Source organism: Wolffia australiana, chromosome 4, assembly GCF_029677425.1.
Source record: "Wolffia australiana isolate 7733 chromosome 4, ASM2967742v1".
In the NCBI taxonomy this organism is placed as follows: Eukaryota; Viridiplantae; Streptophyta; class Magnoliopsida; order Alismatales; family Araceae; genus Wolffia; species Wolffia australiana.
Window position 1 is genome coordinate 6,471,887 of NC_135838.1, and position 18,870 is coordinate 6,490,756.

Sequence of the window (18,870 nt, forward strand, 5' to 3'; positions counted from 1 at the left end):
CTGCAATAGAACGGCGAGTCACACCACGATCCTCAGATGACAACACCGCAGATCTAATTTTTCCCCTCCATTTTTTGAAGTAAGCGCAGAGATCAACAGTTAAACAGAATTGTTCAAGAACATAATGCAAGAGGACCGATCGCATTCCAAACTCTATCGCCAGAAAATAATTGTGGATCCGATCACAATCACCCTACCGCAATCGATGATTGCGTTAGAAATTAGGTAAGCGGAAGAAGATGAAGCGCACTTCGACAATCGAAATTCACGAACAAAATTGAACTTCTAGAACAAAGAATCATAAATAACGCGCGCTCGAATCCAATGAACCCTCTGCGGCGAGACCCACCGATTGGACGGCCAGATTTCCACCGATCTCAAGGCTTTCACGATCATCACACAGTAGCGTCGAATTTTCATTTTCGAATTTTCGAGAAAAGAGCGACTTGGTTCGCTTTTATGTATATACAACAGACACGTGCGAGAGGAAGAATGACGTCATCTGTTGACCGAATCACATACGTGGCGGCTCCTGAGGACTCAGCGGCGGCTCGGGGTCGATCGCAAACTGTAGGCCCCGCATTTGACCCGACTGAAGAATGAATGCCACCTCAGCAGCCGCCAGCTCAGCCGCCTCCTGCCAGGTCATTAATGCTGACTTTAGTCAACGAGTTTCGGATAAAAGTCAAAGTGTTGACTTCTGACCTGTGCCTGCCGGCGGCGCTGCAAGATGCTGACCGTCCAGGCCATGATGTAGCAGGGAAGCAAGAACCCAGCTGCCCGGAGCAAGAACAACTGCGATGGAAAACAGCCCGCGGTCATGAGAGAGAAAGAGACAACAGTAGAGAGAAAGTTCCGATTCAGTACAGAGAACGCGTCGGAGGCATCGTCGTCGTTATCGTTGGTGATGGTCAGGGCGTGCCTCAGCAAGAGAAGACCCATCAGCTGCAACAACAACCATCATCCATTTTAGGGTTCATTACATGATATTTATTTATTTATTTATTCATTTGGACAATAACATTACATGATACTTATAACGGGGAGGAGGGAGTCCGAAACGGGGTCAAGTTAATGAGTTATCGATATAAGAGAGAAAGAGACAGAAGATCATTCAACAATTCATGAAAAAAAAATCCTACTAAGTTCAACAAAAAATTTGACATTCTGAACTTGAATTAACCTTTTTTGTTTCTAAAATTTGAGAAGATAGTTAAAGATTTTAAGGATCAACTCACGATTAGAGCGGCGGAGCGGCAGAAGGAGGCGCCGCTGGCGTTTCTGGCGGCTTCGTCTTGCTCGGCTTCGAGGAAGTGGCGCTGCGCGGCAGCCATTGCGAGAAGGCGTTGATTGTCCAAGTTGAGATGGGCGGCAGAGAAGGGCCACCCGCTGCTGATTAGAGGAGAAAAGACAATTAAGGTTTTTAATGATAGTGAACAATGGAAAAAAAAATAAGAAAAAAAAGTTAAAAAAAATATTACCTGACATCGATGTCGATGGCAGCTTCGTCTGGGCTTGAAGGTGGAGGAGAAACATACCCAGGCTTGTAAGGCTGAGATTGATTTAGATATTTCATCATAAGGTAAATAAGTTTATAAAGTTGGGATATTGGTGCAAGTAGCAAAGAATGCAAGGAACATGAAGAGGGTCCTCTGAAGAATATAAATCGTCTGAAGTATATAAAATTCTATGCGAATTAGTGAAAGATTACTGACCTCATGGCAAATTTCACAAGTAAGATCCCCTTTCTCGTTGATCCATCGTTGAAGGCAAGTTTTGTGGGCATACTGCAGGGTGAGGAACAAGAAGATCGGAGATTAATGCGTGAAAAAAGAACAAGATTTTATACATTATTGGGTTGTTCTGGAGTTTTATCTTTCTAAGAAGAAAAATAAATATGCGGGCAAATTAGAAGAATGTTTAACTAGAACAATAAAAAAGAGTTACGCAGAAATTGACAAGTATAGAGAAAAATGAAGAAAAAATGACGGAGAAAAAGAACAATTTTTGTGATAAAATTACCTTCAAGCTACCACAGCAGGCACACGGTATGTCCAAATTCTTAATGCTATCTTCTTCCTGACAAATACGGCATTCCACAGCGTGAATTAACGGTTCTTCTTCGTCTACAGTAATGACCACCACTTGATCGTTTGTAACATCGCGGTTAGTCGACTTAGAAGACTCTGGAATCTCAACGATCGGCACGGGCTCAACGTCTTTGGTTTCCTCGTCATCGACGTTCAAAGCTCGGTAATCACCCATTCCAAAATTCAATTTCACCGATAAAGAACAGAAACTTCGAGTACAAGCTCCTCGAGTATCCGATTCTGCAATAGAACCATTAAGAATTCAGAAATTCAGGGCTAAATCTTCGATCTTCCGCAATCAGAAACAGATTAAAACATTAAGTAAACAGATTAGCGCGAATTCAGACCTAAATCCCACTCATGGAAGAAAATAAGGAGATGGAAGAGCCGTTATCCGCAGAAATCTAAGATCGGGGGAAAATGCAGTTAATCATCGGATAAAGATCGGATTTGCGCGGCGAAAACACGGCTACAGCTCTATCAAACAACAAAACCTAGAAAGAAACAAAAAACTCAAAGGATAACCCGTAGAACCGCTCCAAAAGAGGCGAAAATCGCGAGCAAACACTACAACAAAGAATCGAACAAGAGAAGCAAAAATCACGCAAAGAACAGATGCATACCTTGAAATCTACCGACGCTCCGGCTTCGAGAAATGGCGAAAGATGAAGCCGAAGACCTCGAGAAAACGCGTATATACTTCCCCAACCACTCTCTCTCTCTCTCTAACGTCCTGTTAACGGGGAATCCGCCGTTAGCCTGCCGACGTTAAGTCCGACGGCCGCGATTCCTCCACGAGTCACGATCGCGCGTAAACGCGGGAACCCACGGGATGTGACTAAATTCAAGATCGATCCTCACCGTCCATTCGATGAACCTCGAATCTCGTCGGATCGGAAGGCTATCCGAATGTAAACGGCGACCGCGCGTCGTGGTTGTGGATGGAGGAAATCCCCAAAAGGCCCTCGTGGTGTGCCCAAGGACGTTGACTTTTCGGATTTGACTTCTGAGTTTATTTACAGTGGATTACGTGTGTGGCCCTCATCCAGAATCATAAAACAAATTAAAAAAGAAAATTAGTTAAGAGTCAACATCCTGCCCGAGATGATTTAAACGATGTGAAAAGTTCACCGCCCTTCGGCCGAATAAATGTATTCAGTGGAACTATGTATGGCCGGCAAGCCAATCGCCCATTCCACATCTTGTTTGAATTCATTAATACAAAAGTATATCTATTATTATGCACGGTTAATGCTGATGACGAACTCCAACTATATGTTCAATGATAAGTGAATTATGATGGGACCATATTATGGTAGTTGCTTATTGTTAACCATGTATCAAAACTAAACTCATCCTTGTTTTCTTGCAGTTCCTCTATTACTTTGGATAAACAAAGGCATGAGTTTACGATCAGGGACGACCTCAGGAGCGAAGCAAAGACATGACTCAAGGTGTGACAGAGCAAGAAAATAAGAAGGAAAAGGGAGGCCACCCGGCCTTGCTAGAACAAGAGGGGGATTTTGTTTTGGATTCCGCGTGCTTGTAGAAATGAACAAATCAAAGGGTTTTCTTTACACTTAGCCACTTCTGCTCCTAAATATGTGACTCAATTATCTAATTTGCTTTTTCTCGTCGCTTCTTTGCTCTGCGCTTGCTCATAAACTTGCTCATTTCATTCTTTCTTGCTACATGAGGGTTGTGTCCCTTGACCCATTTAGTTGTGCCTCAAACACCACACTCTACGGTCTTATTTATGTTGGGATTTAGTGTTTGCAAGATCTTGTAAACGTGGAGTGAGGTTATATATCCCAATTTTTACATAGACCCTACTCATCCACACCCTAGACAAAAAGAAAATGCATGCAACAATGATACCTCAATAATTTGGGTTGTGGGCCTCAAACTGATAGGAGCTAGTTCTTGCCCCTTGATAGCATTGGGTTGCATTCATCTCCCTTATCAAATGTCATCTAAGGTACTCCATGATGTAGATGGCACCCTACTCGAGGCATTGTGCGGACCTGCCTCCAACACTATGCAATGAGCCACTCACAAGGTCAGTCAAGGACGAGGGTGCATCTTGTGCAAATAGTAACATACCAAGGATCTTGATGTGGTGGCTGTTACATGCTTCCCCAGGTAGTTTTCTACCAAATGGAGAAGAGATAAAGAGTGGGAGAATATACCATGCAGTTGGTGAGCGCATTTGCCATCTAGTTCCCCTCATGTTGATAGGGGAGAATGCTAGCAAGTCTTGTCCCATTAGTGGGTAATGTCCTTCCAATTACCTATTAAATACTAGTGGGGGTAATAACTTGTAGGGAGCATATCAACTAACAATGTTGAGTCGGATTCTTTGGCGATATAGTGAAATTTTGCTACTCACAGATGAGAACATTGTCATGTGTCTCCATAGTATCATTAGTTCAAAGACCATACAAGTGTGAACAATCAGATATGGTGCTCCCTTTGTGATCTCGGAAGATGGTGCCTTTACTGGCTAGGCGTTTGTTATCTTGACCAAACCATCCAGTTTGACCTGAAGTGAGCCCATTAGTAGTAGGTGCCAATGAATAATTTGTACCTTAGCAGTGATGCAGGTCAAAAAGGTTGAGAGGCCACCCATGCATTGTACATGGTAGGTAGAGAGTGATGCACAATAAGTGAGGCTAAGCCGTGAGTTCATTATAACTCTTGCTTGAAGCATTGGATGTTGTTTTGTGAGCTCATGGGTGAACCCAAAAATGAGAAGCATTTTGCTATTTGCAAAATCTAATAGTAGGTAGGTTATGGAAATTATGTGTTATACAAACTATCCACACATTTTGTATCTTGTTCATTATTCATTAATACGATGTATTCATTATAGTACACATGTGATGCTTAAAATGAATTCCATGAATACATGATATAACTTTAGTGAATTATGATGATATCATAATATGATGATCAACATTCTTTAATCTTGCATTCTAAATATTCATATTCAAAGTATCTAGATCCACATCAAAGTATCTAGATCAAGTAGCACTATTTAGTCTTACTCGTATGATGAGTATGGCCAATTTGATAGTCATTGGTGTCAAAACACGAATGCTAGACAATAAGTGCTCTTTAATGGAAAGGGTTCATTGAATTGATCAGTACTAATCCGTGAATGATATTATATCAAACTGTCAATCATGTTTATTCACATCATTATTCTGTAAGTGGATGGACGATTATACTTTGAATTTGACCTGTGACTTCATAATCATAGAATTCTAAACAATGTTTATTCCGATATGACAAGAAGGTCATGAAGACAACTTGGTGGTCAAGATGGGATCATGCACGCTTGGTATGAGAGGATACACTTGAAGGAAATTGATGCAATGAAGTCCTTGGCCAAAGTTGTGAAATATTACACAAGAATTCTCCAATGATTTCTAAATGCCTCAACACTAACTCGGTCATTTGAGTTTGACAGTTGACCATACTCTATCATCATATGAGCATAAAGAAAATGAAATACTATACATACAAGATAACCGATGACAGATATATTCCATGAGCGAGTCCATACACTCTTTTGTATCTTCTAAAGGACGAGGTGTAGCTTGGTCCCCATGAGTTGGAAAGTAGACCTATAGATTGGGCTAAATTGATAAGTGATGAATTAATCTATATGATGATATATTTAATCAATTTGGAATGGCAATAATGGTTATTGGATCATGATACATGGGCCTAGAGGGTCACACACAAGTAGTCTTTTGTATGTCAGAAGATATACTTAAAGTTTAGGGGTTTAATTAAAAAAATCTACTTCATCTAGACAAGGGAAGACTCTAAATGAAATTCACCTAGGCCAGAATCGTTCATGGCCCTCTTTTTTTTTTCTCTATTCTCCCTTGGCCCCTCTCCATTCCAAATGTGATATAGATGATTTAATGAAAACGATGGAGCATGAATGGGGCATGTCAAGATGAAAGCAGAAATTCGATGAGCCAAGGGTCATATGTAGGGTTCGCCTGTCCTGATACCAGTATTGGATTATGGTATCGAGATGGATGCTGTATCGGACCGAAAATCAAATTTTCGGTATCTGTTTTTTTGATATTCAGATATCAGATTTTGATATCGGATATCGGTTGCTACAGCATCGATATCCGATATCAATATCCATCTCGATGTCGTCATCTGCCTCCATCTCTCTGGGATGATGTGATATCGGATATCAAGCATGGATATTAGATTTTGATATCCAAGTTAGAGAGGATATTTAAAAATATAATTAATCCATAATTATCATCGTCGTCACGCCGACGTTCATCGTCGTCCAAGTGCCGCTCGGGCACGGGGTAGTCTCCACGTCGCGGCTCCATGTGGCGACGGGGCGGAATCAGTTCGTAACCGCAGTCATCCCAAAGGTGGGGAGGACCATCCCGAGGTGCGCGATCGATGTGCATCGCGCGATGTGGGGGTAGGGGGACATCGTCAATCCCATAGTGTCGTGGTGGAGGCGGCCGGAAGTAGTCGTCACGGTGCGCCGGCGGGTCAATCATCAGCCTAGGATCGCGTGGCTGGACGGGGTCATAACGGTGGACAGGATATTCGGTGTCCAGTGCGCGGTCATACTGTCGGACATATGGGTCCGGACGGACCGGTCGGTCCGCGTCATACCTGCGGGCGGGGTCGTCCCGCAGGTGCTGCATATCCCAAGCACGAATATCCTGGGGCTCTTGTGCTGGCTCTCTGATCAGGCACCCCTGCGGAGGGGCGTCGTCTGAATTGTGGTCGAAACCCTCATAATCATCATTGAGGTCGTGGATGAGTCTCCCTTGGGGTCCTTGTCGAGCAACCCATGACGGGCTGCGAGGTCGCCCTTGGGCGGCCGGACCCACGTCAGCTCCATGCTCGGACGTCCATTGGTTGGCGAACATACACTCCATGCGTTCCATCCTAGCAGTCATGGCGCGGAAGTAGGCTCCCTGCTCGTCCGGCAGCTCCTCTCGAAGCGGATACTGGCGTGGTGCTCCTCCCCGTCCTCGTCCTCGACCCCGTGTGGGGGTTGCTCGGGGGGTGTACTCAACAACGGGAGACTTCCCGTGGGGTCGTCGACCTACGATCGCCATGTCCTCGTAATCACTAGGCGAGGCGTCATCGAGGAATCGCTGTGAGCCGCGTGGAGAGTGTTGCGGCTCGCAGGACACACCGGGAAGTTCCGGTGGACCCGATGTACCGGGAGCACCCGTACCGTCGGGTGTGGTCCGCGTGGCATCGACATGCGGTAGGATGGGGTCAGCTACCGGGGTCGCGGGCTGGGGTCCCGAGAGGGCAGTATCATTGCCTCTCTTGTCGTGCGACGGTTCGGTTCGTCGCGGGGAGGTAGAACCTCCGCGTTGTGCCATCCGTGCAGATCGCGTCTCTACGGCCATTCTTGGGATTCCTATATGAATTTTTGAAAAGACGATGCGATGTGGATGCAACTAAATGCGGATGCGAAGTCGGAGACGTGCTGTGGGCGACCACAGCCGGGCTCTGATACCAATTTGATGCCGGACGTCGTCAAGACATCGTCCGGTCCAAATTGAGGGTAGCGGCTCGGTATCGAATCAGGATCTCGATCGAACGATGACGTTCAGCGTCGTCCGAGCAATGCGGATGGACAGGTATAAATGAAGACGATGATGAGTGAAAATCCTACTATAGTACGTGCGTGCGCCAAAGTGCGGTGTTGCCGTTCCAGAGAATGACAGGATCGCTTCTGGTGAGGTCAAACAGACCTCCCGAACCCCGCCCGAGAGGGTCGAGGGCGAGTACGTCGCCGAACGGGAATACCCCGCGAATATGCTCACACGCGTCGGGAGAACCCAACTCGTACTAGGCAGGTAAGACTCTCGAGAAAATTATTGTCGTTTTCTCAACCTGTCTCGCTCTCACCTATATCTAACCCGAGCGCGGAGGAGGCAAATCGAAAGTATACTGAAGAACGTAAGAGACGAAAGGGCAGCAGAGTAGGGGAGTACCTTTGTCGCGCTGGCGACAGATATCTCGTATCAATTGAGATCCGGAGAGTATGGCCAGGCCGTGGGGCACCGACGTATGACTGGTGCGGGAGCGGGCGAGGTGGTGGCGCAGACAGGTGGCAGGCGAGCAGCGAATTGGGTGTGGTAGGAAGAGCGGGCACCGCGCAGGGCGGCGCTGCGTGTGGCAACCGGGCGCGCAGGCAGCGCGGGGGGCAGGCGCACAGCGATGTTGGTCGATCGCGGTGAGGCGCTGGCAGCGTGCAGGGCAGGCCCACGACAGCACGGTGCGGCGCAGGCAGCACGTGGTGCGGGCGCACGGCTGCGGGTCGCACGGCCGCGGGTCGCACAAGGATCGTGGGCAGCAGCGCGCGGGAGACGGCGGCGAGCGCACGAGGCGGCAGGCGAGCAGCGAACTGGGCGCGGTAGGAAGAGCGGGCACTGCGTAGGGCGGCGCTGCGTGTGGCAACTGGGCGCGCAGGCAGCGCGGGGGGCGGGCGCACAGCGGTGTTGGTCGATCGCGGTGAGGCGCTGGCAGCGTGCAGGGCAGGCCCACAACAACACGGTGCGGCGCAGGCAGCGCGTGCGGGCGCGCGCCGACTGCGGGTCGCACGGCCGCAGGTCGCACAAGGATCGTGGGCAGCAGCGCGCGGGAGACGACGGCGAGCGCACGAGGTGGCAGGCGAGCAGCGAACTGGGCGCGGTAGGAAGAGCGGGCACCGCGCAGGCCGGTGCTGCGCATGGCAACCAGGCGCGCAGGCAGCGCGCGGGGCGGGTGCACAATGGTGTTGGTCGATCGCGGTGAGGCGCCGGCAGCGCGCAGGGCAGGCCCACGACAGCACGGTGTGGCGCAGGCAGCGGCGGTGCGGGCGCACGGCCGCGGGTCACACGGAGGGCGCGCAAGGATCGTGGGCAGCAGCGCGCGGGAGATGGCGGCGAGCGCACGAGCGCGAGGGGAGCAGGTGAGACCGGCGGCAACGGGCATAGGCGGAGCGTCAGCGGCGTCGTTTGGCGCGGGGTGGTCGTGTGCTGATCGTGAGGGCCGCCGGTAGCAAAGTGCGTAGGCGGCGGCGTTCGGCGCGGCGCGGCGCGGCGGAGCGCGTTGCGTCACAAGCGCCGCACAGGAGCGAGCACGGTGGCACGGTGACGGGCGGCGGCGGATGGGGCCGCAGGCGACGGCGGGAGGGCGGCGGTGCAAGGGGCGGCGGCGAACGGAGCCGCGGGCGACGGCGGGAGGGCGGCGGCGACCTTCTTCTCCTCTCTCCTTTCTTCCTCCCTCTTCTTCCTTCTTCTTTCTCTTCTTCCTTCTTCTTCTTCTTCTTCTTCTTCTTTCTTCTTCTTCTTCCTCTCCTCCACGAACGTGACTCTTGGAATTCCAACGTTATAACTTTTTCAAAATGGAATCAAGAGTAAGTGGGGGGGGGGGGCGCCCACCCCACCCTTATATAGGAAGGATGAAATGGGCCCCTTAACTAAAAAGGGAAAAAAAGAAAAGGAAAGAAAATAAAAGGGCTTGTAAGGCCCACTAAGGTAGATGGGAGGGGAAGATATCCTCATATGGTTCTTTCCCTCACTATAACGACGAAAAGACGAAAAGCAATGAAGGGAAAGAAAGAAACAAGTAAGACGATCCGAAGGTGGCGCGTCATCACGCCGAATATTTGAACCCGGGGTTGCGCGTCTGATAAGCTCAAAAAATGTGTGTTTATATGTCGTTATTTAGGGATTTTTTCGAGCTTAATCACTAAAATTTTTATATCCCTTAATACTTGAGTAAGGGGTCGATCCTAGGGAGGCGACGGTGAATTCAATTGTCCTCAAATCAGGGAGTAGCACTAAAGTTTTAATAGCCAAACTCCATTTACTTTTGACAGATTTAATGATCAGTTAACATCTCTTGGCAAGATTTACTACTCATCCACTGCAAAGTGGCTCAAGTAGAATTGTTTTTAGAATATTTTCTCTTTAGTCAATTAGAAACGATTAAGAAAAGGAAATTGATCCCAATAGTTTTTACCAAATGTTTTTGCTAATGATTAATTCAAACTTATCCTGGACTAGGATGCCTAAGATAGTATTTCTCACGAAGTATATATATATTTTTGATCAATTTCTTACGGATTTAGGAAGTTTAAGCAGAGTTTTATTATTTTTTTTCATTTTATACCGATTAATTTCAAATTGTAGCTATGTCCTCAAACCACAAATCGTGAATGTGATTCACGATTTGCTGAATTTCAGAGGCGAGAGATTGAAATCTTATTGATTAGATGAACGAAAGCGATTAGGAATAAAATGTTGGTAATAGATCTACGTAGAATAATCTGAAAACAAACTAAAAATTCACAAGCTAAATGAGTAACGTTGGAACATGAAAAAGAACGACGGCAAGCGTGAGCTAAATGAAAATTTTCAGAAAATTAACAATGTAATACGGTGAAAAACTTAAAGAAAGATAGACCTAGATGTACCAGAAGCAATCAGAGAGTTAGTTTGAGCTAATCCCGAGCAACGAACGCCGAGTTCTTCTCCGATTTGGTTTGAATTTGACGAAGAATTGCAGCGCCGGATCTGCGAAATTGCTGCTCCAATCCGTCTCCAAATCACCCCTGGCGATTCTTGAGTCTTGAGAGAGGCCAGGCGATCCTTCCTTCAGCTTGAAAATCAAGAACAACCCAGAAATGTCATTTTTCCGGCCTTTTATCGCCACGAAATCGGAAGAACAAGTTCTTCCGATTCCGTTAGCACTTGGATGCTTTTCGCGTTGTACGCTGGGCGTACAACGCGACGCGATTGGTTCTTAGAGCCTTTGTGTGTCTCCTTTTTGTGCGCGACACGCACAAGATCGGGTACATGCGTGTCACGCACAGAAGGGTCGCCCTCTTCTTCTGATTGGCTTGCACGGCGCCGCATGCGGAGCGCAATTTTCGCGGGCCCTGCGCCACTTAACAACATTTGAGCGCCAAAACTGGCCCAATAAGGGCCAGTTTAAATGAAACAAAAATACTTTCTAATTGGAAAATAACTGGAATAAATCCAAGAAAAAAATGTTTATTCATGCCTAAAATGATTTTATTAATTTCTAAATTTTATTTAATTTGTTTCTTTTATTTTTATTTATAGAAATAGGTCAATTAATTGTTTAATTTCATTTAAAATTCATCTTAAACACATTTAAAGTGTAAAAATTGACCAAAACATTGATTAAAAGTATTATTTAGCTTGCAATTCAACGAATCTATTATTTTTACCTAAAATGATGATAACATGCCTTAAAAATCCATGTTTTGTGCATTAAAAGCCCAAAAACATGATGAAATCAACACTTATTTTAGCTTCTATTTGCATGTTATCAGCGTCGATGCTGCGGCTCGTCATGTCGGCTGGACACGTGTCGGTGGTGAGCTCAATGACGGTGCTGGCTCTTTGAGTGATGATCCTGAAGTGTCGGACGGTGCCGCGCCATCAATGTAACTACATGATGCGATTAACCCTAGGCCAATGTACGTGCAGACCCCAACTCGTGGGGTTTGCCGAGTTCCGAGCTCTGGGGTGGGCGACCGGTGACGGTGACGGTGACCTCCTGACCCTCTTCGGAGCGACAACGGTGATTACGACGTCCAACGGAATATTTCCGTGGATGCTCGCACATAACGGACGGGCTCAAACCATACATAGGAATTCACTCAATTCGTAGTTTTCGACAGATATAATCTCTCACCTAATCTAACCTGAGCGTACTGAAGTGCAGTCAAAAATATATTGAAAGACATAATATAACTGACAAGCACGGGGAACGACATACCTCGTTGGCAGTGTCATTCGTTGTCGGCATCTTCGTCGGTGTAAGGGTTGGTGCAGGCACATGCGGTGAAGGCGTGCCGGAAGGTAGCATGGTGTAGCTCGGTAGTAGGGGAAGGCATGGTGCGAGGAGAGAGGGACGATGATGGGCGGCACAGTCGAACTGCTGACGCTCAACAGTGATTTGATACGTAACACATTTGATCCATAATACTAAATGGATGTAATTATAAAATCAGTACTACAATAAAAAAAAATTTAACGAAAATGTACGAGGAACTATGAAAATTTGTCTCCAAAAGATTTTTTTCTAAATATTTCAAGCTTATAAAGGCTGGTTCCCTATTCCGATACATCATAATACTAATGATTTAATGGTGAGCATTGAATTTTAAACATTTTATTGCTCTGCTAAATTGATTTGATTCATTGAATAAATTTCATGTGTCCCTTATGAGACCCAAAAGTTTTTACGAGAAAATATTGGGTGTAACCACTGGTATTGGTATTTTAGTTGACGTTCATCGCAAAAGTCATATCAATGATCTTGATAAAAATATATCACAACATGTTCATTATTTATCTTGAAACCTATATTTTTATTACTCGCTAGATTGATTGGATTCATTGAATAAGTTTAATTGATGGGGGACCATCGCAACGACACCGCCACGGGACGCGTTCGACCACACCGAGCCGCTCGTGCCGACGCACGTGACCCAGCATTCAAGTACTCATCGTAAGTTTTACTATTTCTCTATTTTGCTTGTTGTGATAGACGTTCGGACCTGACCATGTGTTAGGCCGCGTCCTCTCTTTTTTATGTTCCGTCTCTTTGTTTCGTGTAAAGAGGAGAGCCACGTCTTGCGACGGACCCCCTCCCCTCCCCCCCTTTTTGATTCCTTGGCCCCCTTCCCCCCCCCCCCCCCTATATAAGGGGAAAGCATGCCCCAAGGGTCTTTTAGTGAGTCTTTGAAAAAATGCAGTGGTTCCAGTTTTTTTTTTCTCGTTCAGTCTTCCTTTGATTTAACAATAGCAGGGGTTCTTCGTTCTCCTTCCACCAGCTCCCCTGGCCGTCCAGCTTCTGCTGGAGACCCTTGAGCTCCCTTCCAGATTGCTGCCGAAGGAGGTCCTCTCCGAACATCCCAGAGGTTGCCAGCCGCCGCTACCCATTTTCCCACCCCGATTGGGAAGCCTCTAGGACATTCCGGCGGCCCGACCCTGCCCGCTGACCGACTTACGTCGGCCCCTTCGTCGTGCTCGCGGCAGATCTCATCGGCGATCCAGGCTCGAACGCGCCAGTGTCGTGCCTCTCCGACCTCTTCCCACCAGTGTCGGCGGACCGGGAAACTCTCATCGTCAGGCCCCGTCACCGCTCCACCAGCGGTGATCTGCCCGGTTCCTTGCTGTTGATCGTACGACGGGTGTGGTATTCTCTCATTCGCACACCCCCGAAGAACGGTGCAAGGTACACTCCCGATCACCCCCCTTGTTTACAGCCCAATTACTCTCTACAGTGCTGTCTTCCTCTATCGCTTTCCGTTGCCGCTGGTCCGTTGATACCTGTGGTAGGTTAGCCACCGTCGTCGAGTGACAGGTTCCTCTGAGATAGACGGTCAGATCATATTCGTTGAGGGTGAACTCACGTGGGCGGTCGACGCCTTCGCGTCGCGCTTGCCGAGTGTTCCTGCGGGTCATTTGGAGTCGACCCTGATCTACCCGTCTCTTTGAATACACTGGATTGTTGCCCCGCCATCGGCCCGACCTCTTCGCTCCGGAGGAGTACTTTAAACGCGCATTCATTATATAGTTGAACACGCATCGTGCATCTGTCGGTGACGTAACAGTAGCCGTCGATCCCGGCGTCACGGTGTTACATCATATTGGTATCAGAGCCTTATGAACCCTAAAAGTTTTTGGGAGAAAATATTGGGGGTGACAACTGGTATTGGTACTTTAGTTGACGTACATCGCCAAAGTCATTGCGGTGATCTTGATAAAAATATATCATAATATGTTCATTATTTATCTTGAAAAATTATTTTAAATAATATCATTAAAATTTAATGAATCTCTTAAATAGTCCATGTTGTAGTGCTATTGATAGGGAGGATTTAAATTTTTACTAATCCTAAACCAAAACTAAAAATGAAAATAATGTCATCTAAAGATATAATTTTGAAAATTTTATAGACTCTGTTATGTTGAAGATCTCATTAATTATAAATCACCATGGAATGTCTTATTTATTTAATTATTTATTATTATTTATAATTTAGGATTATGTTTAGGAATATTTAGAATACATGTTTCAAGATAACTAATGACCAGAATATTATAGCATGTTATTAATATCACTGAAATGACTTTTGATAGACCAAAACCAGAGGTTACCCCCAATATTTCCTCCTTAAAACTTGTGGGGTATTATTAAATGAATTTCACAGTGTGCGGTTCCTAAAAGAATTCATATTAAATATATTCAATTAATTGGATCGGTTCTAGCAGAGCAATAAAATACTCACAATTTATACATACTGATATCATTTATATCCAACGCAGGTTCAGAGTTAGCGGTCACAAAATATTTCCACATTATTTTAATATATTTAATAAATAAATTAACCAAACAATGACTCAGACAAAGCTAAACTAAATGCTAGTTTTTGAATCACATATTCATACAAAATATACTCAGTTTCAAACTACGTTATTTTACTTGAATTGATAAGACTTCATGATTGAGACTACCCTTTTGAAATAATAAAATAATGTACTTAAAATAACATGTCTGTATTTATGCCTTGCATTCTTCTCTTGCTACCATCAAGGTTTATAATTAAATAAATACAAGTTAGTTTATTCATTTCTATGAGTAGGTTTCTGACTTGGTATTAATTTAAGGTCGATTCTTAATTTTCATTATTTAATGATGGCATAAACTTTGATACACAATGTATTTTGTTTTTAGATCTTGGAACCACTTCACTGTACCTTCCAGTAACATTTAGCTTAAACACTTGTCTTTAATCTTTCTTTAATACTTGTACTTTTATACATTATCTCTCCTGTATAATATGTTTCTTGGTGAATTTCACATGATTTCTTACAGTAAATTGGGCTGCATCACATGTGTCCAAGTTCTTTTTTATTGATTTTAGATTGAATTTTGATAGGTGAAATGAACCATATATTTTTACCAATAAATTAAAGAACCATCATATTATCCAAATGAAGTCATGGATGCATTATTCATATTTTTGGGTGAAAGATGGTATGGAAACACATTTTTTGGTTACAATATATTTGTGGTTTGGAATACTAAGACCATAATGCTATGTCTCATTTTTCACATTTTAGTGCACCTTGGTGCCAAGGGAATAAATTAGCCTTAAAGTTTCTCAAATCAGAAAGATATGTTGAAAGACTATTATTGTTTAAGTTGAGTTGTTTGTACGCTTGCGCTGGTTTGCTTTACCAGAAATATTGAAGAATCATCCATGGAAAGTTATGCTGATCCTCGGTTATATGAAGAGAACATACCTTACTGATGAGATTGTCAATGTGATGCAATATACTGATAGTGAGAAATCAGAAAACTTGTTGTGCTTGGTATGATAGCACATAGGAATATCTGTATCCTGTAATAACTCACCGGTTTGGCTCTATCATTTGGAAGGTAATTATATTTCCAGTATTACTATTACTTTTGAATTGTTGAGGAATAAAAAAATGATTAAATGACTTGCTAGGAAATACTTGATAAAATTGTCTATGAACATCACATCATGCTCCCCCCCCCCACCCCATTTTTTAGGTACCCAAAGAAGGTGACACTCAACGGAAAGTAACCCAAGCCAGCAGCATTGCAAATACAAATAATAACTTAGAATTACAAATAGATGAACTAAAGTTATCTGAAATCTTCATTGTACAACAAAAACTTAAGTTCTGGATACAAAATTTTCTTCGTCTCATCTTTTCAACTGTATTCCAAAAAGCCTCTAGATTCGGCAAGAACCTTTAATGTGGTTGAAGACCAGCTCACTACGGAACCTGCTCAAGTTAGAGCATCACTACAATCATCTTGGACGTTTCAAAACCTTCATTTCTACAAAAAAACTACAGTTTCAAAATTCAAAATAGGTAAACTCTGATAACCATACCAACCGTTGACTTTCTAAGAAAAAAAAAACAAATCACTCCCCCATCCTTCTGCTTGTAAGTTGTAAAGAAAATGCAATAAAATAGTCCTACATTTGACTTTGGGGATGGAGATAGTAGAGACCCAGAAATAAAACTCTTGAATTGACACATGGTCCTCACACGGTCGCCATAATTTACTGACACCCGGTTGGGCTCCATTGAATACACGCGGTTTTGTACCCAGAAACTGCAGCGCGGGATACTCCAGTTGACTTCTGTGGCGAGGTTGAGAAGGCTTTAACTTCTTTAATTCTCTTGACTTTCATACACTGGTGATCACAGAGTCACGAGGTCAACTAGCCCATCTCCAAGAAACTCCGTCTATAAATACAGCTGAAGTCTCTATCTCTCTATATCTATCTATCCATTCCACTCTCACTCCCTCTCTTCCTATCGCTCTATATTTCTGTCTTTTTCTCTTTTAATGAGGGTGCTTGTTTGAGAGCGAGGAGTGAAGATGGCGAGGACACCGTGCTGTGAAGGATCGCAGATAAAGAAAGGGCCGTGGACGCCGGACGAGGACATTCTTTTGGTGAGCTATGTTCATGAGCACGGCCCAGGGAACTGGAGAGCCGTCCCGGCAAGCACAGGTGAATTTAACTCGCTCTTCTTCTCCAAAAGACTGAGTAAACCTGAAAGCGACTCTCTCTCTGCATCGCTCTCTGATTATCTCTTTCTTTCTCTCTCTCTCTCTCTCTTTCTTTCTCTCGATCGACTTGTCTATCTCTCTGCCTATCTCTCTCTTTCTCCCTTCTCTCATCCTCTCTGTTTATCTTTCGCATCCTCGCTTCTCCCTCTTTGTCTCTCTCTGTCTCTCTCTCTCTCTTTCTTGCTCTCTATCGACTTGTCTATCTCTCTGCCTATCTCTCTCTTTCTCCCTTCTCTCATCCTCTCTGTTTATCTTTCGCATCCTCGCTTCTCCCTCTATGTGTCTCTCTCTCTCTTTCTCGCTTCTCTTTCTGTATCTTTCTCTCTTTCTCGCTTCTCTCTCTCTGTATCTATCTCTCTCTTTCTCGCTTCTGTCTCTTTGTATCTATATCTCTCTTTCTCGCTTCTGTCTCTGTCTATCTCTCTCTTTCTCGCTTGTCTCTCTGTCTGTATCTCTCTTTCTCGCTTCTATCTCCTCATCCTCGCTTCTCTCTCTGTGTCTATCTCTCTCATCCTCTCTTCTCTCTCTCTACCTCTTTCTTCCTCGCTTCTCTCTCTCTCCGTCTACCTCTCTCGTCCTCTCTTCTCTCTCTCTCTCCGTCTATCTCTGTTTTTCTCTTCCCTTTCTGTCCATCTCTTTTTTTATCGCTTCTCTCTCTCTCTCTCTCTCTCTCTCTCTCTCTGTTTATCTCACTCTTTTTCTCGCTTCTATCGTTCCCTCTCTTCCCCTCTCCTTCCCTCTCTTTCGCTACCCAAATCCCTATCTATTTATCTATCTCTACTACTTAAACAATCTGTTTTTTCAATTCGTCTCTCCATCTACTTGTATCCTTACGTGCTCCTCCTTTCTTTCTTCTTGATCAGGCCTACAACGATGCAGCAAAAGCTGCAGGCTGAGATGGATGAACTACTTGAGACCGGGCATTCGGCGGGGAAACTTCTCCAGCGAGGAGGAGAGTCTTATCGTACGCCTGCAAGCTCGTCTTGGGAACAAATGGGCAACGATTGCATCCTTCATGCCAGACAGAACAGACAACGATATAAAGAACCACTGGAATACCCATCTCAAGAAGAGGCTCGAACCCAACACAGAAAGGCTAGACTACTCCTATTCTTCTCCTGAACAAGTTCAACCGCGGCCTCCACCTTCATCAACTGGCTGTGCCTTCCCCACTGAAGAGAACATCTCCCTTCTTCTACAAAACTGGTCGAAGAAGCAGAACGATGAAGCTTTGGCTGATTATAGCAGCCTGATCGCTGAGCATCAAGAATTTAGTGGGGCTCCAGATGCTTTCAACGAGAGCTTTTTCCCTGACTCCTCCTTGCTTGACGCGTGGCTTCTTGACGACGCCCTTAGTCAACCCCTCCATCCTTATCCTTATCTTATGTGACCTAAATGTGTACTGTAGGAAGCCGATCCAAGGAATGTTCATCTTTTATGTCTATCTCCGTCTTATGGTTGCATTTGCATCATGGGCATGTATGGCTTCTGCAAGATCTTATGAATAGAGTGTGCATGTAATAGAAGAAGATTTCAGACCTTGATTCATTTAATGAAAGGGTCGTCTTTTATGCCATTGACTCTTTCTAAGACTTCTACTGCAGGAAGCCAATCTAAGGAATGTTCATCTGTTATGTCTATCTCCTTCATATGATTGCATTTGCATCATGGGCATGTATGGCTGCTGCAAGATCTTAGGAATGGAGCGTGCATGTGATAGAAGAGGATTTCAGGCCTTGATTCATTTAATGAAAGGGTCGTCTTTTATGTCATTGACTGTTTCTAAGACTTCTACTGTAGGAAAGCGATGTAAGGAATGCTTATCTTTATGTCTATGTTTATGTCTATCTCCTTTATATGGTTGCATTTGTATCATGGGCATGCATGGCTTCTGCAAGATTTTAGGAATAGAGTGTGCATCTAATAGAAGAAGATTTCAGACCTTGATTCATTTAATGAAAGGGTCGTCTTTTATGCCATTGATTGTTTCTAAAACCTGCTGACGGGGAAAATGAGTTTTAAATGATTCATGTGGGAGACTTTATCGACCTACTGCATTTCCCTTTTCTTATCTCTATACGTACATTACCATACATAGGATTCAGCAGGTTAA

The 18,870-nt window shown here is 44.7% G+C and overlaps 2 protein-coding genes across 2 annotated transcripts; one reads left to right on the plus strand and one right to left on the minus strand.

Annotated features, from left to right (window-relative positions):
* Positions 1 to 403: 403 nt before the first annotated feature.
* On the minus strand, positions 404 to 7,210 carry LOC144702484 (uncharacterized). Its single transcript, XM_078574545.1, has 9 exons — positions 6,740 to 7,210; positions 2,714 to 2,849; positions 2,023 to 2,330; positions 1,716 to 1,787; positions 1,482 to 1,552; positions 1,239 to 1,392; positions 868 to 945; positions 706 to 795; positions 404 to 637 (listed from the first exon to the last, which is right to left on the minus strand). Exons 1-9 carry the CDS (start codon positions 7,208 to 7,210, stop codon positions 515 to 517), a joined length of 1,503 nt encoding a protein of 500 aa, XP_078430671.1. The 3' UTR covers positions 404 to 514.
* A 9,237-nt stretch (positions 7,211 to 16,447) lies between these two features.
* On the plus strand, positions 16,448 to 18,339 carry LOC144701738 (transcription factor MYB60-like). Its single transcript, XM_078573481.1, has 2 exons — positions 16,448 to 16,698; positions 17,621 to 18,339. Exons 1-2 carry the CDS (start codon positions 16,566 to 16,568, stop codon positions 18,145 to 18,147), a joined length of 660 nt encoding a protein of 219 aa, XP_078429607.1. The 5' UTR covers positions 16,448 to 16,565; the 3' UTR covers positions 18,148 to 18,339.
* Positions 18,340 to 18,870: the final 531 nt, after the last annotated feature.